At 43.0% G+C, this 25806-nt stretch overlaps 1 protein-coding gene and 1 non-coding gene across 11 annotated transcripts; one reads left to right on the top strand and one right to left on the bottom strand.

Moving 5' to 3' along the window:
• Nucleotides 1–5118: 5118 nt before the first annotated feature.
• LOC139415362 (glycerophosphocholine phosphodiesterase GPCPD1-like) lies at nucleotides 5119–25617 on the top strand. 10 transcript variants are annotated; one of them, XM_071163449.1, is made up of 20 exons: nucleotides 5196–5389; nucleotides 6266–6358; nucleotides 6696–6786; nucleotides 7019–7103; nucleotides 8204–8279; nucleotides 8613–8654; nucleotides 10546–10669; nucleotides 10899–11139; nucleotides 13902–14064; nucleotides 14585–14717; nucleotides 15147–15201; nucleotides 15321–15413; nucleotides 15707–15784; nucleotides 15877–15916; nucleotides 16185–16240; nucleotides 16352–16417; nucleotides 17006–17142; nucleotides 18619–18754; nucleotides 18859–19019; nucleotides 23558–25617. In XM_071163449.1, the coding sequence occupies exons 2-20, from the start codon at nucleotides 6310–6312 to the stop codon at nucleotides 23742–23744; spliced, it is 2013 nt and encodes a 670-aa protein (XP_071019550.1). In that variant the 5' UTR covers nucleotides 5196–5389; nucleotides 6266–6309; the 3' UTR covers nucleotides 23745–25617. The 10 variants fall into 10 exon arrangements, with proteins under 10 accessions (XP_071019554.1, XP_071019550.1, XP_071019556.1 ...); XM_071163452.1 differs by having other exon boundaries at nucleotides 5268–5389; nucleotides 6251–6358; XM_071163453.1 differs by lacking the exon at nucleotides 6266–6358 and having other exon boundaries at nucleotides 5119–5389.
• On the bottom strand, nucleotides 19270–19343 carry trnaa-ugc (transfer RNA alanine (anticodon UGC)). Its single transcript has one exon. It is a non-coding gene; the product is annotated as a tRNA-Ala (tRNA).
• Nucleotides 25618–25806: the final 189 nt, after the last annotated feature.

A 25806-nucleotide genomic window follows, 5' to 3' on the forward strand; every position in this document is an offset into this window, starting at 1 on the left:
TCATGGGAAAATCAAAATAAATCAGCCAACATAATTGTAGACCTCCACAAGTCTGGTTCATCCTTGCGAGCAATTTCCAAATGCCTGAAGGTACCACGTTCATCTGTACAAACAATAGTATGCAAGTATAAACACCATGGGACCAGGCAGTCGTCATACCGCTCAGGAAGGAGACGCATTCTGTTTCCTAGAGATTAATGTACTTTGGTGTGAAAAGTGCAAATCAATCCAAGAACAACAGCAAAGGACCTTGTAAAGATGCTGAAGGAAACAGGTACAAAAGTATCTATATCCACAGTGAAACGAGTCCTATATCGACATAACTTGAAAGGCCGCTCAACAAGGAAGAACCCACTGCTCCAAAACCACCATAAAAAAGCCAGACTACGGTTTGGAAATGCACATGGGGACAAAGATCGTACTTTTTGGAGAAATGTCCTCTGGTCTGATGAACCAAAAATATAACTGTTTGGCCATAATGATCATCGTTATGTGTGGAGAAAAAAAGAGGGAGGCTTGCAAGACATAGAACACCTTCCCAACCGTGAAGCACGGAGGTGGCAGCATCATGTTGTGGGGGTGCTTTGCTGCAGGAGGGGCTGGTGCACTTCACAAAATAGATGGCATCATGAGGATGGAACATTATGTGGATATATTGAAGCAACATCTCAAGACATCAGTCGGGAAGATAAAGCTTGGTCGCAAATGGGTCTTCCAAATGGACAATGACCCCAAGCATACTTCCAAAGTTGTGGCAAAATGGCTTAAGGACAACAAAGTCAAGGTATTGGAGTGGCCATCACAAAGCCCTGACCTCAATCCCATAGAACAATTGTGGGCAGAACTGAAAAAGTGTTTGCGAGCAAGGAGGCCTACAAACCTGACTCAGTTACACCAACTCTGTCAGGAGGAATGGGCCAAAATTATTTTTTAAATGTATTTGGCTAAGGTGTTTGTAAACTTCCAACTTCAACTATGTATTTTTTGATATCATTGGCTGGGTTCATAGGCTGGGTTTCTGTACAGCACTTTGATATATCAGCTGATGTAAGAAGGGCTATATAAATCCATTTGATTTGATTTGTAAAATGACACATTTATGATGTCATATGACAACACAAACTAATGAATGTGGCTTCAGTAAAATAACATGTGGTTGCCACAGTATACTTAACTTGGACATAGTGCTTCAGTGCTGACCCAAGGCTTTTCAAAGGGTTGTAGTCAGGCTTACACTCTGGGACTCCCTAACCTCACACACACAGTCAGTCATGGCTGTGTAAGGAGGAACGTGATCATTTTGTACACATATATGACATTTTCTGTAACTACTACATATGCCCATCTCGTTGATATAAAACGATTAGAGGTACACAAGTTGTTAAAGTTGTTTTAGGTCACTGTAATTACATCTACGCCACCGCTCGTCCTATGCGTAATGGCCATTTAGGCGGGTATTCCAACAGTTTCCAATGTACATTTTTTTATACTGTTGCCTGGGTTTTAACATAGACCCATTTGCATGTATATACAGTGCATTCGGAAAGTATTCAGACCCCTTGACTTTTTCCACATTATTACATTACGGCCTTATTATAAAATGGAATAAGTGGAACAATTTCCCTCATCAATCTACACACAATACCCCAAAATGACAAAGCAAAAACAGATAGACTTTTTATCGACTTTTTAACATAAGTATTCAAGACACTTTACTGAGTGATTTACTGTTGGCAGCGATTACAGCCTCGAGTCTTCTTGGGTATGACGCTACAAGCTTGGCACACCTGTATTCGGGGAGTTTCTCCCATTCTCCTCTGCAGATCCTCTCAAGCTCTGTCAGGTTGGATGGGAAGCGTCGCTGCACAGCTATTTTCAGGTCTCTCCGGAGATGTTCGATCAGGTTCAAGTCCGGGCTCTGGCTGGTCCACTCAAGGACATTCAGCGATGTGTCCCGAAGCCACTCCTGTGTTGTCTTGACTGTGTGCTTAGGGTCATTGTCCCGTTGGAAGGTCAACCTTTCCAGTCTGAGGTCCACAGTGCTCTGGTGCAGGTTTTCATCAAGGAGCTCTCTGTACAGTGCTCCGGTGAAATGTGTATATTTTGGCATGTGAGCACTCAGGTCTGTTTGACCTGACAAAGATCAGTTTTACAGGTATTCTTTATTAACCAATCACCTACGTTTTAAAGGATGTGCGTATGACCCCAAACTTTTCTATGGGTGTAAGTGGGAATCCCAGTAGGCCTTAGAACACATGATGCCATGGCCACTGTGGTTTTTAGGTTCAGTCTGTCTCTTGACTAATTCTGTTCAGAAATAGGATCAAGGGTAAACTCTGGAAGGTCATTGTCTGCTGCCATTTTTTGCCCGTCCATGTGTCGCTGTAGGCCATGATCCTTGTTCAACCTCATAAACAGAAAGACCCCTAACGAGGACAGAAACACAGGCAATTGTTGGACGGTTAGCAAGTTTGCTGAACTACGCAGTAGGCACATACATATCAGTATATTCATATGCACTATATATATACAAAAGTATGTGGAGTCCCCTTCAAATTAGTGGATTCGGCTATTTCAACAACAGCCGTTGCTGACAGGTGCATAAAATCGAGCACACAGCCATGCAATCACCATAGACAAACATTGGCAGTAGAATGGCCTTACTGAAGAACTCAGTGTTTTTCAATGTGGCACCGTCATAGGATGCCAACTTTCCAACAAGTCAGTCCGTCAAATTTCTGCCTTGCTAGAGCTGACCCGGTCAACTGTAAGTGCTGTTATTGTGAAGTGGAAACATCTAGGAGCACGGCTCAGTGGTGAAGTGGTAGGGGATCGTAGAGTGCTGAAGTGCGAAGCGCGTAAAAATATTCTGTCCTCGGTTGCAACGCTCACTACCAAGTTCCAAACTGCCTCTGGAAGCAACTTCAGCACAATAACGGTTTGTCGAGAGCTTCATGAAATGGGTTTCCATGGTCGGGCAGCTATTCACAAGCCTAAGATCAACATTTGCAATGCCAAGCGTCGGCTGGAGTGGTGTAAAGTTCACCGGCATTGGACTGGAGCAGTGGAAATGCGTTCTCTGGAGTGATGAATCACGCTTCACTATTTGGCAGGCCAACGGACGAATCTGGGTTTGCGGATGCCAGGAGAACGCTACCTGCCCGAATGCATAGTGCCAACTGTAAAGTTTGGTGGAGGAGCAATAATGGTATGGGGCTGTTTTTCATGGTTCGGGCTAGGCCCCTTAGTTCCAGTGAAGGGAAATCTTAGTGCAACAGTATACAACAACATTCTAGATGATTCTGTGCTTCCAACTTTGTGGCAACAGTTTGGGAAGGCCCTTTCCTGTTTCAGCATGACAATGCCCCATGCACAAAGCGAGGTCCATACAGAAATGGTTTGTCGAGATCGGTGTGGATGAACTTGACTGGCCTGCACAGAGCCCTGAACTTATCCCCATCGAACACCATTGGAATAAATAGGAACGCCGACTGCGAGCCAGGCGTAATCACCCAACATCAGTGCCCGATCTCACTACCGCTCTTGTGGTTGAATGGAATTAAGTCTCTGCAGCAATGTACTAACATCAAGTGGAAAGCCTTCCCAGAAGAGTGGAGGCTATTATAGCAGCAAAGGAGGAACCAACTCCATATTAATGCCCATGGTTTTGGAAAGAGATGTTCAACGAGCAGGTGTCCACATACTTTTGGTTGTGTACTGTATTTTGACTTTGAACCGTAAATAGCAGTTTTTGTATTCCAGCAATGCAGGAACTGACATGCTAATGCACTACACTAGGCTACGTCAAGACAAGTTTCCATAGCATCCTTAGGCTATACTCAATTTAGAAAACATGCAGAATGTTTTACTTTAAAAAAGCATCACAGGAACTCATATGGCTGGTACTGGTACGCTATTTTTCTGACATGGCATAGTGCTTTACAGTCATTTACCCACTTACAATCTAAATGGAGAAACACAACAACAGGTGGCACAGTACAGGACATGTTGGGGAACATGAGATGCTTGTTTTGATGACCCTGTAATAATCAGAGTAAACGGACACTTGAGCTTGGCCTATAGGCTATAGATAGGCTATAGCTGAAGCACCGGGTCCTTCTCTACTTCAGGCAGAGATAGGCACACTCTCATTAGTAGGACTGTAACTAAATAATTGACTTACTCTTAACTGCCTCATAGCTCTTCAGTAGGACATTTGATATACCCAGTGGGCCACATTTGAGAGATACTGATCAGTAATAGCAGGCCTATCAGTTATATATTGAGTGGCCTAAGTAAGCAGTCTTCGTTGAATCTTTATGAAGTATTTCCTGCTTTTACACTTCAGTGATAGCTGTAATCAAATGGAAACTCGAGCGAAGCAAGCATATGACATTTTTGTTTATTGATCTCTGTCTGATCATTATGGCAGGACAAATGGACGAGTTCGATTTGTCTGAACTGAGGTGCACCAGGCTATGGCCTGTGAAGTGACCAGGCAGCCACCTTGGCACCGCTCCTCAATTATCAAACATATTTTGGAAGCTATAGAAATGCATTTATTAATGTCTGCATTCGTTTTTGACATGTTTACTCTATTACATACACTTTAATGCATAATTCCAAATTATATTATGTGAGCTAAGTATAGAAAAAAAATCCTTAACGTTTTTCTGTTGAGAGTACTAATGTGACAGTCACCACTGCAACAACAAAAAGACTTCAATGTAATTTTGTCCTTGAAACATTTAAATGAAATACTGCAGAATTCCATTAATTCCTAAGGAAGACTGCTCCTACTAGTGAGTGCCAATATGGCCGTCCTGTGGCTTCAAAGACCATACATATGGCATCGGCAATATAGGTTTTATATGGATCATCGGTTGAAGACCATCTTGCAATGACTAATCAAAGTTTGATGATGAGTTGATTATTTGAATCAGCTGTGTAGTGCTAGGGTAAAAAACAAAATGTGCACCCACGGTGGGCCCCAGGACCGAGTTTGGGAAACCATGATCTGATCCAGGGCTGTTCAATGTTGGTCCTGGGCCAAAACACTTCTGGTTTTTGTTTCTACTTGGTAGTTAATAGCCCTCGCCTGGTGTCTCAGGTCTGAAATAATCCCTTATTTGAAGAAGAAGAACCAGAAGTGTTTCGGCCCTCCAGTACCGACATTGAACAGCCCTAGTCCAATTATTGTACAATTCCACTATTTGAATCCGTTTGTTTGACTTTTATTTTGAAGGCTATTTAACGATTGTTGCTCGCCGCTAATGCTGCTCATGTCACACGGGCGACAAGAATAATCGCGTCGCAGTAGCTCCAAACGTTGTCAACAAGTATGCCAAATCTACCACGCCGAGCAAGATCTGTCTGCTGATGAATTAAGGTAAATTGATACCTTCTGTGATATGTTAGATTTTTTTGTTATGCGAAGATATTGCTACGTTATAATGGTTATTTCAGTTTTTGTAGCGAGGGGAAAAGTCAACTCGATGTTGTTGTGCTACAATGGCTAGCGCGTTAACGTTAGTAACGTTAGTTAGGTTAGCTGCCTGCTCGAGTTGGCGCAAAAGGCGTAACTAGCTAAATCGTTTACGGTAAACAATTGGTTTGCATGGCTAGCTACAGTAGTGTCTGTTTTGCTGACAAATCCGGAATTGGGCTGTCTGCTCGGACAGAGTAACAGTAGTGGAGTTTGTGTGCACTAACTCTGCCGTGGCTCGTTGGTCCAAGCCAGTGATTTGTATATTGGTCAAAGCCTATGGGGACATTTTGTGCTCGTTTTGATTTCATCAGTGTTTTAAACATTGGCTAAAGGTAATGTGAACTGACTGGTTGTGTCATAGAAAAAAAAACGTATAACATCTACTCAACCTGTGTTAACCTCAGAACCTTTTTATTTTCTGCTTTATCCCAAAAAATAGTTATTATTTTTATTTCCCCTGCGCTGCACCAACAAGCCATGGGGTTAACTCATTTTCATGTTAGGACCACAAACTGGCAAGTTCTATAGATACACCAGTCTTGGATGCTCTAATACTAGCTTTTGATCTGTTATCTTAGTAGCTAACTAGCTAGTCCGAGTGGTTGTGGGCACTTTTTTTTGTTGTCGTCATAGATTGAACCAGAATCTGGCTTTACAGGAGATGTTGAATATCCAAGGCCATATTCTGGTCCAGTCATAGAGGTTCTACTACCCAGCACAGCTTTGTTAATCCACTAAATTTATGCCTGTTTTACCATTAAGTTCCTGGTTTTCCAGCTTGATTGCGCCTGCAATTGTCCTTGTTTGTGCCTGTGTCAACTATGGAGACAACTCAAGTGACTTTGGCAGTTAGGGGAGACACATCCCCAGGTAAGACCAACCCCTACTGCAGGGCAGCAGACTCATCTGAAACAAGAAGACTATTCAATTCAAGACAACTTTAGACAGAAAGATTGACAACGAACCAGACAGTCAAGAATGTCAGCTTTTAGTTCATCTCAGTTAGCTGACCCGGAACTAAAATCTTGAGTAATTTGGTCAGATTCTCGATTTACGTAGTTTGTCCACGAGAGTTTAGCTGAAAAGCACTTGATCATTAGAGCCTGATGAGAGAGAGAGAGAGAGAGAGAGAGAGAGAGAGTGTGTGTGGTGAATGTAAACAGTTATGACTTGTTTAATTGAACGTAATAATATGGTGTATGACTAGGTGAGGTGATAGCTGTGGTTGGTAGCTGTGAAGCTTTAGGAGGCTGGTGCCATCAAAGAGCTGTGACCCTACAACCGGTTGAACACGATGGGTAAATATCACTTAACTTTTGAATGTGCTATGGTCTGAATGATTTCTGTGTGTTTTAAGTAATTCAACATTGTGCCGGCTCAGATGGTAAGAGCATGGCGCTTGCAACGCCAGGGTTGTGGGTTCGATTCCCACGGGGGACCAGTATGAACTCACTACTGTAAGTCGCTCTGGATAAAAGCGTCTGCTAAATGACTCAAATGTAAATATTCTGTTAATATTCTGGTCCTTAGCACATTGTGGAAGAGGACCGTCAGTGTGCCCAGAGGTGCTGTGCCAACCTATCGTTACTTCAAAGGCCACTTCCTGGAGTCAAAGGTGAGCTTATCTTTTTTATGTCCGGTCAGCGTGTGAAGTAATCGGACATATTAAAGAAGTGCCCTATTTGATTGTGTTTTGGCCTATTAAAATTCTAGTAAAGTTAGAAAGCATGAGGTTAGCTACGCTACAGCCGTTTTTAAGATCATTCGTGGGTTATTTAGCTCACTTTCCCCACATCTGTGTTGATCCCCTCTAGCTCACTTCAGTGCAGTTTTTCCGTAATGCTCAGAGGAGAGTGTCCATGCCTGGAGCTCTGCCAGCTGGCTTTAAGCTGAGCTTGGATTTGAGCACGGGACGCAAGCTTCTCCCCCTTGTCTATCCTAGCGCAGCAGTAAATAACACGGAAGTTGGAACACATACAGCGTGTTCTTCACCACTCCAATTATTCATGTCGGTATGCAACGTTCGCGATACGTCGTTCAAATTACACAATAAAAAAAAAAAGCTTTCCCTCGTACAGAGAGAGAGCGTCAGGCTGTTATATGTCCTACAGAAAGTGGCATATGAAGCAACGCTATCACACCCGTGATACGACGGGGAAACGAGGCAAAGCAAACTCATTTGAACAGTGCCGTCTCTCTGCCTGCTCTGAACTACTGCCAGTGGACAAACGGCTTTACTAACTCATCAAAGAGCATACAATCTTGACTCATGGGTGGAGCCCACACATTCAGATAGGCCAGTTGTAATGACAACTGTCTCTGGGGTCTAAAACTGTGACCACATACAGTTTTGATTGTTTTTACAGTTTGTCATTTAAAGGCTTTGTTTACTTTGCACCATTTTGTAATTTAAAGGCTTTGTTTACTTTGCACCATTAATGGCAGATCTAACCCTTAAAATACCAAATACTGTAGCCGATCAACTTTGCTAAAAAATATATATATAAATAAAAACATACAATCTTTCAGAAGATTAGATATTTTAGCGTAGCTGAAGAGATGATGCTCAAGTTCTTCCACCTACCGACTAATGAATCCCTTTTTCAGATTTCAACCAATAGTGGCTTGCTAATTGGTGAATATACCTTTGAGACCAAAGTGAACATTGACTGTATTTGATAAGTCTTAATGCTGTACTAAACATTGGCATTGCAGAGTGCAGGTGGTCCCTGCCAGGTGATAGTCACTAAGTGGGAGACCCATCAGCAGCCACGTCTGATGAGCCCCACAGGTATATACACCAGAACAATACCTGGCTTGGTTTGGGGGAATGTACAGTATCTATGCTTTGCTGAGGCAAGTGGGTTGGAGGCCACATTGTGTTGTTTTAACTAGAATGTTCTAGAGCGGAGGAAACGCTAGTAGATGTGACCAGTCAGACAAAACAAAAAACTCAGACAAAGGTCATTCAAAATCAGCTTAATAGTAAACGATTGAATAAACCATATTTTTTCTCCCTAAATCCTTCCACCTGACACTTTTTGGACAATGTTTAAAACAAACCTTTTTGTGCTGTTGGATGTTATGTCTGTAAAAGGCCTCATGCCTGTTTATTATCTTGCAGAATCGCAACTTAATATTGACGATGGCCAATTTGGATTCCACAGTAAGTCAAATAATTACATCACGTCTTGATTAATCCATTTGTGGGAAATAATCATTGTCTCGCTGTTGTATGGAAAATACATTGGCCATGTAATGGTAAAATATAATTGCAGTCTCTTCACCCCATTGCACAGGTGAACTAGGAAAAAGCCAATTTGACATTGAATGCAAAGACCTCAGGGTAGTACTTTGTTATGCACCAAGGCCCAGATCCCGACCAGGGTTAAGCACGCGTAAATGAAACATTATTCCTTTTGGTGTGCTTTTCTCTTTTTATGGCTTGTCTGCTCTTCAACGTAAGCATGAGAATAGCATGCTATTCACCCACTATGTTTATTCGAGCGCCACCTCAAACAAAAAGGTGTGCAGGGGTGTCGACCAACTGCGTCACATTCTGACCTTGACTTAATTCCCTAATTCCACCACGTTTACGCACAAGGAAACAATGAATATGGTCTAGCAAACCTACCGCTTCCTAGTGGGGAAAAGCGTCAACATTATTTTCTGATAGAAGTACCACCTTCCTCCATGAACTGTAAATGAGTAGTCTGTTTGGAGAAGGGGATTGTAAAATACACATAGCAATTGTTTTAGTGGATCATATTAGGTTAACACTGTTCAGAAATTTGGGATATGTATTAGAATCATTGTGGAACTCAGTCCACACGTTGTAGGTTAAACCTGGCGCCTGGTTCACGGACGGTTCGCACGGACTGGACCTCTGTCATACAGTTCCATGATTGATAGGATTATTCTTCAAAGCTCGTTATATGCTTATTTCCACCTTCCGAAATTTCATGGATTGAACTTGAACAGGACAACTTTCAGGATGAATCAAACCACTGTCATTTTTTAAAGTTCCTCAATATTACGTGTGTAGCTGTTTGAAGAGCCTTTTATTTTATTATTTATGATTCATACATGCGCTCCTAATCCTAAAATGCTCATAACTGATCTACAAAATCAGAGTATTTATGAAATATTTTATATATTTTTTTATCATTTGGTGCTGAAACGGAGATGAATAAGCATAGTGGATTTCATGAATCCCTATATTCTGAGCCCGTTTTCTATTTGACTATGTCGACAAAATTAGAATCAAAAGTCGCACCCTATTTTTAAAGGGATAGCTTAAGATAAATGTACTGAAAACCCTATTGAACCGAAAACTCCATGAGAATCAGTTGGCCTTGCAAGTGTGGGAGGGTTTTCAGCGGTTGAATGAAATGGATTCAGTGTGCGCAAGGTAGCCACACCTGCAGAGCGCGTTATGCGACTACATAAGCTAAGGCGGCTGGGTAGTCTAGTGGTTAGAGTGTTGGACTAGTAACCGGAAGGTTGCAAGTTCAAATCCCCGAGCTGACAAGGTACAAATCTGTCATTGAAAATAAGAATGTGTTCTTAACTGACTTGCCTAGTTAAATAAAGGTGAAATAACAATTTAAAAAAAGTCTGAATACTGAGAAGTGCGTAGAGGAAAGGTATACATTTCTTATGTTGGGATCGGGCCCTAAAAACAAGATGAAGATTAACTAAGGGCTCATAAACTGCTAATCACAGACTAAGTACTTAAAGAAAATACTATGCTAAATACCTGAGCTATGACTCAAACCTTTGGTGGAACTGAACTCTTCACAGATTACATGTAAAACACTTTCCCATTAGAGATGGTTAGTTATCTGGTAGTGAATTTGACTGTCAGTTGACTCAGTGTTTGAACAATTACTTTTATTCCCATATCTCTTTTCTCAAACTCAGTGCTTTGCGTTGTTTTGCGGATAGCGAACCTCATCCACCACCAATATGTACTGTTACTCACCTGGGTGAATTCAACGGTAGCCATTTTGTGCCAGAATGCTTACCACCTGTTTCCCTGCAACTCCTCTCTGCAGACGGCTCAGTGTGTATGGACTCTGGGTGGCTGACGTGCCAGACAGAGATCCGTCTGCGTCTGCACTTCTCCAAGACGTCTCCCGTATCCATCACCAAGAAGAAATACAAGAAGTCTCGCTTCAGGTGAGAGCAAGAGATGTGGCTCCTATTCAATATAAGCATTTATGCAAATGCCCATAGAATTGATCCCAAAATAACTCACGGGATCAAACCAAATATGGCTTTAAAATAAACAGCTACACCTTTTATGGATGAAATATGCAGCCGTAAATACACTAGTCTATCAGTCATAGTCACGCCTTTTCAGATCCTCTCCCCTTTTTGACCTGTGACCTTTCCCATCTGTCCCCAGGATCAAGCTGACGCTTGAGGGTGTGGAGGAGGATGATGAAGATGAAGAGCCGGAGCAGAGTGCAGCATCGTGGCACAAGATGACCACCACGCTGGAGACCAGTATGATCAGTGGAGATGGGTACAAGTCCCGCCACTCCCAGCCTGAGTGTGGTTACGCCCTGGAGGCCTCACAGTGGACAGAGTACATCATCCACTCCATGGACCCCGACAACCTAGAACTCACTTTTGACTTCTTTGAGGTACAGTTCACAGCAGGATCAATATATTCGCCAGTTGACTATTATGAGCACTATGGAAACAACTGCTTTGTGTTGTAATGTTTACATACTATTTTACTGTGTGTATAATATATATATTTGGGGTCACTTAGAAATGTCCTTGTTTTTGAAATAATTATTTAAAAAATAAATAAATCCATTTAAAATAACATCAAATTGATCAGAAATACATTGTTAATATTGAAAATGACTATTGTAGCTGGAAACTGATTTTTAATGGAATATCAACATTGGCGTACAGAGGCCAAGTATCAGCAACCATCACTCCTGTGTTCCAAAGGCACGTTGTGTTAGCTAATCTAAGTTTATCATTTTAAAAGGCTAATTGATCATTAGAAAACCCTTTTGCAATCATGTTAGCACAGCTGAAAACTGTTGTCCTGATTTAAAGAAGCAATAAAACAGACCTTTAGACTAGTTGAGTATCTGGAGCATCAGCATTTGTGGGTTCGATTACAGAATCCTAACGGCCAGAAACAAAGCACTTTCTTCTGAAACTCATCAGTCTATTCTTGTTCTGAGAAATGAAGGCTATTCCATGCAAGAAATTGCCAAAAACCTGAAGGTCTCGTACAGCACTGTGTACTACTCCCTTCACGGAACATCGCAAACTGGCCCTAACCAGAATAGAAAGAGGAGTTGGAGGCCCCGGTGCACAACTGAGCAAGAGGACATGTACATTGGAGTGTCTAGTTTGAGAAACAGACCCCCGGACAAGGGTCCCTGCTCATCTGCGTGAACGTGCCTTAGGCATGCTGCAAGGAGGCATGAGGACTGCAGATGTGGCCAGGGCAATAAATTGCAATGTCCAAACAATGAGACTCCTAAGATAGCGCTACAGGCCGGACAGGTGATCGTCCTCGCAGTGGCAGACCATGTGTAACAACACCTGCACTGGATCGGTACATCCGAACATCACACCTGCAGGACAGGTACAGGATGGCAACAACAACTGCCCGAATTACACCAGGAATGCACAATCCCTCCATCAGTGCTCAGACTGTCTGCAATAGGCTGAGAGAGGCTGGACTGAGGGCTTGTAGGCCTGTTGTAAGGCAGGTCCTCACCAGACATCACCGGCAACAACGTCGCCTATCGGCACAAACCCATCGTTGCTGGACCAGACAGGACTGGCAAAGATTGCTCTTCACTGACGAGTCGTGGTTTTGTCTCACATGGGGTGATGGTTGGCTTCGCCTTTATAGTCGACGGAATGAGCGTTACAATCTCAGGCCTGTACTCTGGAGCAGGCTCGACGTGGAGGGTCCGTCATGGTCTGGGGCGGTGTATCACAGTATCATCGGACTGAGCTTGATGTCATTGCAGGCAATCTCAACGCTGTGCGTTACAGGGAAGACATCCTCCCTCATGTGGTACCCTTCCTGCAGGCTCATCCTGACATGACCCTCCAGCCACCAGCCATACTGCTCGTTCTGTGTGTGATTTCCTCAAAGACAGGAATGTGAGTGTTCTGCCATGGCCAGTGAAGAGCCCGGATCTCAATCCCTTTGAGCACGTCTGGGACCTGTTGGATCGGAGGGTGAGGGCTAGAGCCTTTCTCCCCAGAAATGTCCAGGAACTTGCAGGTGCCTTGGTGGAAGAGTGGGGTAACATCTCACAGCAAGAACTGGCAAATCTGGTACAGTCCATGAGGAGGAGATTATTATTATTTAACTTGGCTACCTGTTAGGAGAATTATGTTCTCCAGGTACATTATGTTCTCCAGGTACATTACCCAATCAAATTATATTACTCTGTCTGTAAACCAGAATTTGTAAGATCCTGGTCAAATGAAACAAACGGAGGCCCAGCTAAATGGTTAAGGTTTATTCACGGAACGTTCTGAAGTCAAGAAAAACAAATCAATTCATTTTATGCAGACTTCTCACGCCCACACACAAACGTATGCACACAAACGTATGCACACACAAACGTACGCACACACGTCCTGCTACGCACACACTGTCTGTCTCACTTCCCAGCCGACAGAGATAGTGACTTTGTTCTCTCCCAAATCTCTAGTCAGGTCGGCACCAAGCTCAGAGAGTCTGTTGAAAATACCATAAAGGCATATTGTTTTACCTTAATTCTGACTAGGACTACACATTTATTGATTATGATTTCATACATTCTAATCAATTCCATACAATTATGTTTCAGGGCGGAATATTCTAATCATTCAATTAACAGACAATTCTCACCTTTCACTACCCTGCCGTACTTAACCACTGCAGTACTTAATGCAACTGGTGGTCACACCAGATATTGACTGTTACTTTTGATTTTGACCCCCCCTTTGTTCAGGGACACATTATTCCATTTCTGTTAGTCACATGTCTGTGGAACTTGTTCAGTTTATGTCTCAGTTGAATCTTTTGTTCATACAAATATTTACACATGATAAGTTTGCTGAAAATAAACGCAGTTGACAGTGAGAGGACCTTTCTTTTTTTTGCAGAGTTTAGTTGATTGTATTAAAACACACAGGGTGTGTCTATTTATGGAAAAATGCATGTTTTAAAAAAATATTACTGCAATGTTGGCGCTAGAAACACTAGCATTTTGTTGCGCCTGCGATAACCGTTTGTAAATCCGTGTAAACCACCAATACATTTTTGATTTTGTAGGTGTACTCCCAAACCACTATTGTACCAAAAAATGAGCGTCGGGCCTCTGTATGTGTACGATAGTGGGTGTATTAACCCTTTCCTCCCCTTCTACAGGAAGACATGGGCGAGCACGTGATGCCAGGGGATGCCCACCCAGGGACGGCGGGTACGGCCTGCCTCCTCTCCTCATTCTTCGTGGAGAGTGGCAAGGACACTGGCGTGGTCACTCTGCCCATCATGAAACGCAACTCCAGACAGACCCTGGGCAAAGTCCGAGGTGAGCAACCCTACCCCCTTCCGCAACGAGTCGTCTGGTAGAAGCATGGAACATTTCAACTAAGTTGCTTGAGATGCATCCATGTAACTCTGACTTCTTTGTAAATCAGGTGTCTATCGATGGGGGATTTGCACGGAACTTGGTTTGGATATTATTGCACTTCTCTGTCACTCTTAAGAGAAATATAGGATGTACTAAAGAGAAATCAATCACTAGGATGCAGCCTGTATTGGCTAACAGGTCTTTGACTTTTTACTAGACGTGGAACTAGAGTACTGTAAGTCTGTGCGTATAGCTCCTCCTGCAGACCTTTTCCCGACGTAAACAATCAGCTTTCCCTTTAGCGTGTAACTGTCAAACAAGATGGGGGGGGGGGGGGCAGGAACTAGAATATAAATAAAGGGTAGGCTGACTTGAGATTACTTGGGGCCACAGGGTTAGCTAAGATGTTTCCTGGGTAAAAAAATCAAGCTTAGATTTAAAGTAAAATCTTTTTAAACAAGGCATTTTTCTATTCCAGTGGACTACCTGGTGATCCGTCCTATCGAGGGACTGCAGTGTGACATGAGCTCCTCCTTCACCAAGTACTGGAGGAAGAGGAGTGCCCCCCTGGACGTGGGCCACAGAGGGGCCGGCAGCACACACGCAGCCAAGTGAGAGAAACGCGCACGCACTTTACATAATAGATTATTAGAAGTTGTTAAATGTGTGCGTGTGTTGACGCAGGACTCTAGGAAGGGCCTACTCATGAGAACACAAAGACCCTTTCATACTTTGTTTATTGAATGTTTGAATACAATTGTTCCGTCCCGTAAGACTTCAAAGTTGCAGTGCAGGTTAGGACATGCTCAGTCCGAGTGCACATCAACAGAGGAAGTCACGGTCAACGAACAGCGAAGGGTTGCCTCTGAATCTCAGCTAGGAGTTGTGTGTGTGTGTGTGTGTGTGTTAGCGTGCAGGTCATTAACTAGTAGTCTGATCATGCACTTCATACTTCACAAGATTACGCCTATCTTTTATACAGTACATCGTGATGTGGATGTCTTTGGGGGTTTTTTTCCTAAAAATGTCTGGTTTTTCAGACATACCAAAGTCAGGGAGAACACCATTGCTTCGTTCAAAAGTGCTGCCAATCATGTGAGTATTCCCACGTGGAGTGTAAAAAAACCAACAAATAAACATTTTCCTCTTGACCATCTAAATGTCTCTCTGATCTGTTTGTCGCATCAGAGTTGACTGCATGTGTGTTTCTGCAGGGGGCTGCCTATGTGGAGTTCGACGTCCATCTCTCCAAGGACTGTGTCCCCATCGTGTACCACGATCTCACCTGTTGCATCTCCACTAAGAAGGTCAACCGAAACAAATCCAGTTTGTTTTCTGTTTCAACAATACCATCCGATGCACTCTGGACAGCAGGGTTCCCCCAAACTCAGCCCCCCCCCCCCCCCTCACCTGCACGTTTTTGTTTTTCCCTAGCGCTACACAGCCGATTCAAATAACTAACTCGTTATTTGAGTCAGCTGTGTAGCGCTAGGGCATAAACCAGAACGTGTGTCCCCAGGGATGGCCCGCAGGACCGAGTTTGGGGTAACCCTGCTGTACAGCATCCTTGCTTTACTTTTTCCTCTCTTCCTCCTGTCAGAAAGGAGACAAACACTCTTTGGAGCTGTTTGAAGTGCCGGTCAAAGATCTCACATACGACCAGCTACAGCAGCTCAAGGTAAAAGCTCTGCTAGTCTGTGGTTTGTCACTATTTTAAGACTAGGCAAAAGTGATGTGGTATGACGGATGACTTCTGTGTTTGATCTACAGCTGGGCCATGCTTCTGCCTTGAAGGTGAACGACCACAAAGGTATATTATCTTCCGTTTCATTAACTGCGTGAATGATTTATCCTTGAGGCAAACAATGCTCTCATCATCCTCTACTCTTGCAAAGCCATAGTTGTTTTAGAAGTTATAGATTAACTGACAATAATTTCAATTGGTATGGTGAAGAATGAACCTATGTCCTCTGCTTGTGTCATTGTGTAAAGCAGTTGAATGTGAACCAGCAGAGCAGGTGCTGTGTATAGGTGTGTGTGTGGTGAAGTACATGGTTTACTCCCGCTTTGCTTCTTAGATGACGACGACGAGGAAGAGGTTGACGAACACCAGCCCTTCCCTTCATTCTCGCAGGTAAATGACCTTAGTCGACGTCATCACCTGGGAGGTTACTGAAAGTGTGGACTAGCTTATCCCTTGAGGTTCTGTGTCCCATTACAACTGCCTCCCTATGTCATGTTCCAGATCTTCCATGCAGTGCCTGAAAATGTGGGCTTCAACATCGAGCTGAAGTGGATTTGTCAGATGAAGGTATGTACAGCCAGTCCGTGATACTGGTGATGGGAAGTCATTAGTTGGTCATGCCAGAAAGGACAGAAGTGGCTGTGTAATCTGACCCGACCTATAACCTATTTCAGTATCTCCTGGATTTCAAAGGGAATTCTGGTGATGTTTGCGCACAAATTTGCTTGATTTTTGCTGCGGCAATTCGGACATTTTTGCAAGGCAGTAGGTGCTGGATTTGAGCAATTTGTCGCGAAAATGCGCTGATGAGGGAAGAAGTTTGTCGTGTGGCTTGATTGAACCATATTATATGGTAAATGTGAGTTGATTGGGTGACATTGCAAGCCCTCTTTTTGTACTGCAGCGATAGGTTAGTTTTATGTGACGATTTGACTCTTTTATACGGCGACGTGCTGATTGCTCAAATTTGCAAACTCTTGCATAATATGCAGGCAATTGTTGATTTTTGCGAAACAAATTGCCATCTCAGACAGCTATTTGTTCTTTTAGGGTTTGGGCTCGTGGTTCAAAGTGAAATGGGAAAGCTTTGTACTTTGTAAATCCAAACATGGTCCGATAGTAACAACCCTTTTCTCATTGTATTGTCTTCAACAGGATGGTTCGTGGGAAGGAAACCTGTCCTCGTACTTCAACATGAACCTGTTCCTGGACATCATACTGAGCTGTGTGCTGCAGAGAGCCGGCAAGAGACGCGTCGTCTTCTCCTGCTTCGACCCCGACGTCTGCACCATGTAAGCACTACTCAAGGGCGTCCAACTTTCAGCCTGCTGCACAGTCGCTATGGAAGCTCTAGTCTTGAACGCCCGGTTAACTTGTCATTTGAGGATAAAAGGTTCAGCTAAATGATTAAAGTAGCGGGATTGTCAACATACAGGTAAATGCCCAAATAAAAGGGAACCCCGACAGTTTCTTAATAGGGCGTTTGGCCACCCACCAACAGCTTCATTGCCCATTGGCATAGATTCTACAAGTGTCTGCAGGGCTCCACTGACTTTCCCCGCAAAAATTGTGCAGCGTCCCACAATACAATACATTTGAGTCCTCTTATAAAGTAATTTCACAATGCTTTATTGACACGTGTAATAGACTACTGAGATGTTAGATGTAACTTATTTATTGAGTACCATGTCCAAGTAGGAATGCATGATTTTAAATATATTTTGATATGCAACCTAATTCAGTGATTGTCATGAATTTTGGGTTGACATTTAAAGGTAAATTGAATTTGCCTTCATCTTTATGTGCATTGATATTATATAGGTCTAATTCAATTGGTGCCAATTCATCACCCGAGGAAGTAAACTCAAAACACATTAGCTAGATCGCTAACTCTAACTATAACAACCTACTGCTTGTGGCTATGTATTAATCTAACAGTAAATATAATGTCCTAAAAACAACTTTGCAATGAGGCTTAGTGCACTTGTGTTGGCCAATGAGCAATCTTTCTTCTTATAATTGAATTTTGAAATGTTATAGGGGCACACAAAGGAGGAGACCGTCTGAGAGGCTCGCTCATTACAGCACAGTGGCACGGCATGAGGATAATGCAATTCACTGTTTAACAAATTCACGGTTGCAAAAAAATAAGGATGTTTTTGATTCAGGTGTCCAGGTAGAATGTGCAGCTCACACCAGGGCGACCAATTCAGAAACCCAAATAGCATGTGAAATTTGCGGCGCTGTCTGTATAAAAGCCGCTGGCTGTCGCTATGGATTACAGTTAGAACAAGCAAATCAATCTCAGCTCGAGTGGACACGCTTGTTCAATTCTGGTGCGTGTCCAGTTTAAGGTATTACCTGAACACGTGATACTCTACAAATACATTTATATTTTTAGGTCTTCAAATTTGAGCATATTGTTTTGACACTGGGCAGAAATCCAAGACACCCCGAAGCAGCGACAGTGTCATTTTCAACTTGTTTTAGGAATATAAATAATACTTAAACAACAAATGAACAGGATTGTACTTCGTCAGGTAAACTACTGAATGAGACCAAAAACTATGATTTATTTATCCAGAAATCTGTTAGCCTGCTGAACTGAAGCCTAGTTTGCACAGTTGTAATTTGAATGTTGGACTGCCTATGACAAATGTTTTATGTGCCTGTTTATAAAGGCTTAAAGACGTAAGCTGTTAGTGTCTTAACGACCGTTCCACGGGGTGACGCGTAAGTGTAACCATAAATGTTGTCTTCTCCCCCAGGGTTCGTCAGAAGCAGAACAAGTACCCCATCTTGTTCCTGACCCAGGGCATCTCTGAGACCTACCCTGAGCTCATGGACATCCGCTGCAGGACCACACAGATCGCCATGAGCTTTGCGCAGAGCGAAAACATCCTGGTGAGTGGTGGAACTGGGATATGGCGTTCAGTTGTTCGTTGATTAAGTCTCTGTACGAATGTAGCGGATCAGTCGACACACTGACGTTTTGTCTGTCTATCTAGGGTATCAGTGCCCACACAGAGGAGCTGCTTCAGAACCTGGAGCACATCCGAGAGGCTCAATCTAAAGGCCTGGTGGTGTTCTGCTGGGGAGACCTCAACAACGACCACGACAACAGGACCAAGCTAAGGGAGCAGGGCATCGACGGACTCATCTATGACAGGTAAACATCTGGCTGAACGGGTAAATCCATTTTGGCTCATTTAGAGGCGGTTTCCCAGACACAGATGACGCCTATATTCCTAGAATAAAAAGCACTTTCGATGATTTGATCATGTTTTCTTTTTGTCCAGGACTAGGTTTAATGGAAACCACCTCATGCTGCTACTGCTGTTATACAGAAATCTATTCAAAAGGTTATTTTTGCAGGGTCTTATCCTGAGCGACTTGCGTAAGTGCATACATTTTCGTACTGGTCCCCCGTGGGACTTGAACCCACAACCCTGGCATTGCAAGTGCCATGCTCTACCAACTGAGCCACATGGTCTCCTTTGTGAGCACCTTTTTTTTGAGTTCTATTTATTCTGATCACACTATCAACAGCCTGTAATGCACACGGTCTCTCATACTGTTGACTGTTGCTCAAGGTTCTTGATTGGACTTCTGTCAGCATTGCTTTTTACACAGCAGCGCTTCAGTCAGTGTCGTGTGAACCCAATCAATCAGTGTATCAGTTAAGGACATCGTCATAGAGGTTACATAAGCTAAGAACGCACCGTAGGCTATTATTGAATCACTTGGTGTTCCGCCACTGTAGCGAATGAATGTAATAGTTATGTAATTAGGAACCTATGAAATCAGAAGAAAATAAATGTGTTACTTTCTGTAAAGTAGAGATGGCTGGGTCGGAGAGGGGCTTTGTTCAATGAACAGACAACGTCATGTGACCTGACCTCAGAACTGGTTTTCTACTGCTTCAGCAAGCAACTTTTACGGAAATGACACACATTTGAACTATGGCCTGCGTGTTTGAAGTCATTCAGTGGATTCCTGGTTTTCGGAGGTCCGTATTTCTTCCAGCTGTGTCGGATCATTGGAATAGACCAGAGCCCTTTTCTCCAGTCCCCTGTGTGTTGTCATGACAACTCGGAGTTGGTAGAACTTTCCCCTAGCCTCTGATACAGGGTCAGATATTCTTTCAACCCTCGTGATTTAAAGTATGAATTCGGAGTAACGTAATCTGACCCTAGATCTGTGGTTGAGAGGGCAATTTCTACCTGCAGCTGATAAGTGTCTCTTTCTTTTAGAGAGTGTTAAATCTGGTGGCCAAATCATGTCATTGACTCTACTGGTTCTCTTGATGCCAGTAATGTCTCTGATTCCTTGTTGTGCTGGTGTTTATTTACTCACCCCCGATTTGGTTCCTCCTGACAGACCAGCAGGGTTCCATGACAATGATGCAAAACATTTCACTTTGAACTTAGCCTAGGTAGTTCTCCACACATTTTGCCATTGTTATGCCTTTCCTGAGATAATTTGCACTTTTTATGAAAGTGTGTAGCCAAATTTCACAACTTTAAATTATATTTAAATTATATTAAATATTCCTAAATATTAGGAAAGCAATGATTGGTCAACTGGCGCCTATGACAAATAAAATACATGTGCCTTATATATCATTCATTATACCTTATTATGAAGTTGTTACTTACAAGCCCTTAACCAACAATGCAATTCAATAAATAGAGTTTAAAAATATATTTGCTAATTAAACTAAAGTTGTAAAAAATTATAATAATCAAAACGTAACACCAAAATGTATGAGGTTATAAACAGAGTCGGGGTACAGGTTAGTCGAGGTAATTTTGTAAAGTGACGATGCATGGATAATAAACAGTGAGTAGCAGCAGTGTGTAAACAAATGTAAATAGTACGGGTGGCCATTTAATTGTTCAGCAGTCTTAAGTCTGCTGACCAATTAATCAAATGGCCACCTGGACTATTTATATTACATAGAAATTGTTAAGGAGCCTTTTGGTCCTAGACTTGCCGCTCCGGTACCGCTTGCCGTGCCGTAGCAGAGAGAACAGTCTATGACTTTGACTGGAGTCGTTGACAATTTATTTGGGGGGGGCCCTTCCTCTGACACTGCCTAGTATATAGGTCCTGGATGTCAGAAAGCTTGGCCCCAGTGATGTGCTGGGCTGTACGCACTACCTTCTGTGGTGCTTTGAGGTCGGATGCCGAGCAGTTACCATACCAGGCGGTGATTCATTCGGTTAGGATGCTCTCGATGGTGCAGCTGTACGACATTTTGAGGATCTGGGGACCCATGCCAAATCTTTTCAGTCTCCTGAGGGGAAAAGGTGTCGTCGTGCCCTCTTCACGACTGTCTTGGTGTGTTTGGACCATGATAGTTAGTTGGCGATTCTCAACCTGCTCCACTTCAGCTTGGTCGATGTTAATGGGGGCCTGTTCTGCCCTCCTTTTCCTGTAATCCATGATCAGCTCCTTTGTCTTGCTCACATTGAGGGAGAGGAAGTCGTCCTGGCACCACACTGCCAGGTCTCTGACTTCCTCCCCATAGACTGTCTCATCGTTGTTGGTGATCAGGCCTACCACTGTTGTCGTCAGCAAACTTGATGATGTTGGAGTCGTGCTTGGCCATGCAGTCGTGAGTGAACAGGGAGTACAGGATGGGACTAAGCACCCATCCCTGATGGACCCCAGTGTTGAGGATCAGCGTGGCAGATGCGTTGTTGCTGCCTATCTTTGCCACCTGGGGGTGGCCCGTCAGGAGTTCCAGGATCCAGTTGCAGAGGAAGGTGTTTATTCCTAGGGTCCTTAGCTTAGTAATGAGCTTTGTGGGAACTGGTGTTGAACACTAAGCTGTAGTCAATGAACAGCATTCTCACATGGGTGTTCCTTTTGTCCAGGTGGGAAAGGGCAGTGTGGAGTGCGATTGAGATTGGATCTGTTTGGGCGGGAATGTGAATTGGAGTGGGTCTAAGGTTTCCCGGCATGATGACCAGCCTTTCAAAGCACTTCATGGCTATTGACGTGAGTGCTACGGGACGGTAGTCATTTAGGCAAGCTACCTTCACTTTCTTGGGTACAGATACTATGGTGGTCTGTTTGAACCATGTGGGTATTACAGACTTGGTCAGGAACAGGTTGAAAATGTCAGTGAAGACACCTGCTAGTTGGTCCGCGCATGCTCTGAGTACACGTCCTGGTAATCCGTCTGGCCCCGTGGCTTTGTGAATGATGACCTGTTTAAAGGTCTTGCTCAGATCGGCTACGTAGAGTGATCAGTCGTTTGGAACAGCTGGTGTTCTCATGCATGCTTAAGTGTTGCTTGCCTCTAAGCGAGCATAAAAGGCATTTAGCTTGTCTGGCAGGCTCGCGTCACTGGGCAGCTCGTGGCTGCGTTTCCCTTTGTAGTCCGTAATAGTTTTCAAGCCCTGCCACATTCGAGCTTCAGAGCCAGTGTAATCGGATTCAATCTTAGTCCTTTATTGAGGCTTTGCCTGTTTGATGGTTCGCCTGAGGGCGTAGGGATTTCTTATAAGCATCTGGATTAGTGTCCCACTCCTTGAACGCGGCAGCTCTAGCCTTTAGCTCGGTGAGGATGTTGCCTGTAATCCATGGCTTCTGGTTGGGATATGCACGTAGGGGACACTGTTGTCAATGCACTTATTGATGAAGCCGGTGACTAAGGTGGTTATACTCCTCCTTGGATGAGTCCCTGAATATATTCCAGTCTGTGCTAGCACAACAGTCCTGTAGCGTAGCATCCGTGTCATCTGACCACTTCCGTATTGAGCGAGTCACTGTTACTTCCTGCTTTAGTTTTTGCTTTTAAGAAGGAATCAGGATGATAGAAATATGGTCCGATTTGCCAAATGGAGGGAGAGCGGTATGTATCTCTGTGTGTGGAGTGAAGATGGTCTAGAGTTTATTTTAATGGGTTACACATGTGACCTGCTGGTAGAAATGAGGGAAAACGTTTAAGTTTCCCTGCATTAAAGTCCCCGGCCTCTAGGAGCGCTGCTTCTGGATGAACATTTTCTTGTTTGCTTATGGCCTTATACAGCTCATTGAGTGCAGTCTTACTGCCAGCATCGCTTTGTGGTGGTAAATAGACTGCTACGAATAATATAGGTGAACTCTCTTGGTAGTGGATAAAATTTGCCCCTTTTATATATTCATGCGTATATCAATTTTGTGTTCTGCTTTATCACTCCTGCGTACGACTCTTTAGTATTGGCCATTTCCAGACAAAGGCTTATGTTAAGTGCATGGTGTATACAGCACACAGAGACTGGTTGTTTTTTTTGGAACGTCAGGTAGGCAGGCAGTGTGGCTGTAAGAACCTGTTTTTACAGTGAGCTGAAATCTGATCCATGGGTGTGTGTGTGCACTGAGATTATTACTAGAAGCTACTCCCTCCAGCTTTGTGCTACAACATTGTACAGTTGCTGATCATGTAAATGTAAGTTAGATTTTATTGATAAGGTGATGTTGACATGCTATTGATCATGTAGATTAGCACTTTCTGTAGCCACCGCGGAACCAGATTCCAATCCTTATTAACCTCAACAGTGTTTTTGAACTTCCTTGTTCCCTGTTAAATCCTGAACTAGGATTTGTGTACCTGCGGCAGTAATTCTGTCTCGACTGTATGTTTGGCTCCTAATAACAGATGTTTTGTCCTCCTTTCTCTTTTTTTTTTTTTTCCTTTTCTGCGTTTCACTCCAGGATCTGTGACGACCAGGTTGAGCAGGCCAACGTCTTCAAAGTGGAGGAGCAGCACACTCTGCAGGAGACTCTGAAGAGCTTTGTGTGCTCCTGCTACTCCATCCCCTGCCAGGCGCCTATCTGCGCCGCCAGCTCCACGGTTCACAACGGCAGTGCAGAGTCCGACTCGGGCCTCAGCTCTTCCTGAGCAACTGTCTGCCTCCGAAGGTTGTCTCTAGATCAGCATGCTAGACAGGACAGAAGCGGCAATGAATATAGGCAGAATTTATGAGCAAGTGTACACTATTTTTTTTTATTTTGAGTTACATAGGAGCTACACTAGACGCTGAGAAAAACAGTCAGTTTTTTTTACCTGCTACACTGGAAGAGTAACTTTTTGCCAACGTGAGCCACTTTATCCTAATGCAGCTCACTGGAGCACAATCTTGAAAATGGAACCAAGCCTCTCACAAAGCTGCTGTTCTTATTTAATGGTTTCATTTAAATTAGAAGCGTGTCACGTTCTGCAATTGTTACTCGTCCGGTGTTGCTTCTACATTAGGTGATTTTTAAAAAGCCCCTTTGTCCTTTTGTAGCATGGCCAGATATTGACAACCCCTTCCCGAACTGACATCCACTCTGTCCACTGAAGCAATATTCAAGCTGTGTCCAGATGTTTTCTCGCAGCTGTTTGTTTTAACTGGAAGGAGGAGGGTGTTTTGCCAAAAATGGCATCTGGTGTTTGTTATTAGGACTTCAGTTGAAAAACTGTGGGATATGCACCTCAGTCGCAATTTCACAAAGGAATCCACATGTCTTCACTTGGAAATGAATGCCTACTCAAGGAATTTATTTTGAGCTTTATATTTTATTATGCCGATTTGCTAAATACAAATTGAAGGTAAAATGTACTGTATATTAGCTTTCCAGATTGAGCTTTTCTTATTGGTGACATCTGTCTACACGTATGTATTGCAGTTCATGACTGATAACAGCCCACAGTTTGCCTTCAGCTTGCTGGTTTAATTTAACTAAGATGTAGTTTTATGCGGATAATGATTTACCACACTAGTCTTACTTTTTTGCATCTGCATTATGGTTGTCCGCATATGAAATAAGCCAGCATTTTACAGTGTTATTTTTGTTAGATTTACTAATCTAATTTTGAATGGCAGTGGCTACAATTCATAATAGATTTTCAATGGAACAAGAGAATTTGGGACACTGACCAAAACTCTCTCGCTCAGGTGATTTTATTTTAAATTTGATGTGCATTTTATTTTTTATTCAATGGTGCATTTGAACTCGCACAAACTGATTTGTATTAGGACTGCCCTGAGCTATGCCATTAATGAAGTGTCATTATTGGATGACCAGATAATGAAGTGTTGCTACAGGTGCCTAAATCTGAACAGATTCATTTAATATTGCTTTAATGACCTGTTGAATACACATTTGTTTTTGTTTTTTTTGCTTTCAGCATCACTTTAAAATGTATGGGTGAGTTGTGAGCTCAATGTTCACCATTAGGGAGGGGTATATAGGTAACCCTTTGTACTGGCTAGATCTAATCCACTTAATAACTCACTCTCTGGCTGATTTGAAGGGAAGTAACGGTGTTTGCGCTACACTTTAGAAAGCCTTGCTGGGGAAGTTGTATGAATGAACTAGTCTGACTGCCACTTGTTTGAATCTCGTCATACCTCACTCTACTTAATGCAATAGAAGACCAAGATTGTTTCACATGGCACAGTTTCCCTGTCACATTTTTAACTCATTTTTCCTACCGGGTGTATTTTGTTTGTACAGTCTTTTTTTTATGCACATTGAAGATGTAACAGTCTATATTTCCTAAATGGTGTACTGTGATATCCCTGGAAAACATAGACGCAAGCACTGTCTGAGTTCGTTAAGTAAAATGACTGTTGACTCTTACCCCTACCTAGGTGTATGGAGTCATAATGCATGCCCTTCAGAGTGCTATGGGTGACTGGAATTGAGGGTCACTCATGTCACACCCTTGATTCTGTCAGGACAATGCTAGCTAACTGATATGAAATGAATAAAATGATTTAAAAACATACTATTTTTGTAGGAGTTTCTGTCTTTTTATATATTGCGATGGACATACTGGTAGGTACTAGTATGAGTGCTTTATTAGAGAAATAATGTTGGGTTTTTGTTATGAATTTACATCCACTAGAGGCCTTCAGTTTTTGCCTGAAACAGTCTCACCAACTGTCACTTTGTCTTGGGTGTACTTGGACTCC

Source organism: Oncorhynchus clarkii, chromosome 8, assembly GCF_045791955.1.
Source record: "Oncorhynchus clarkii lewisi isolate Uvic-CL-2024 chromosome 8, UVic_Ocla_1.0, whole genome shotgun sequence".
Lineage (NCBI taxonomy): Eukaryota > Metazoa > Chordata > Actinopteri > Salmoniformes > Salmonidae > Oncorhynchus > Oncorhynchus clarkii.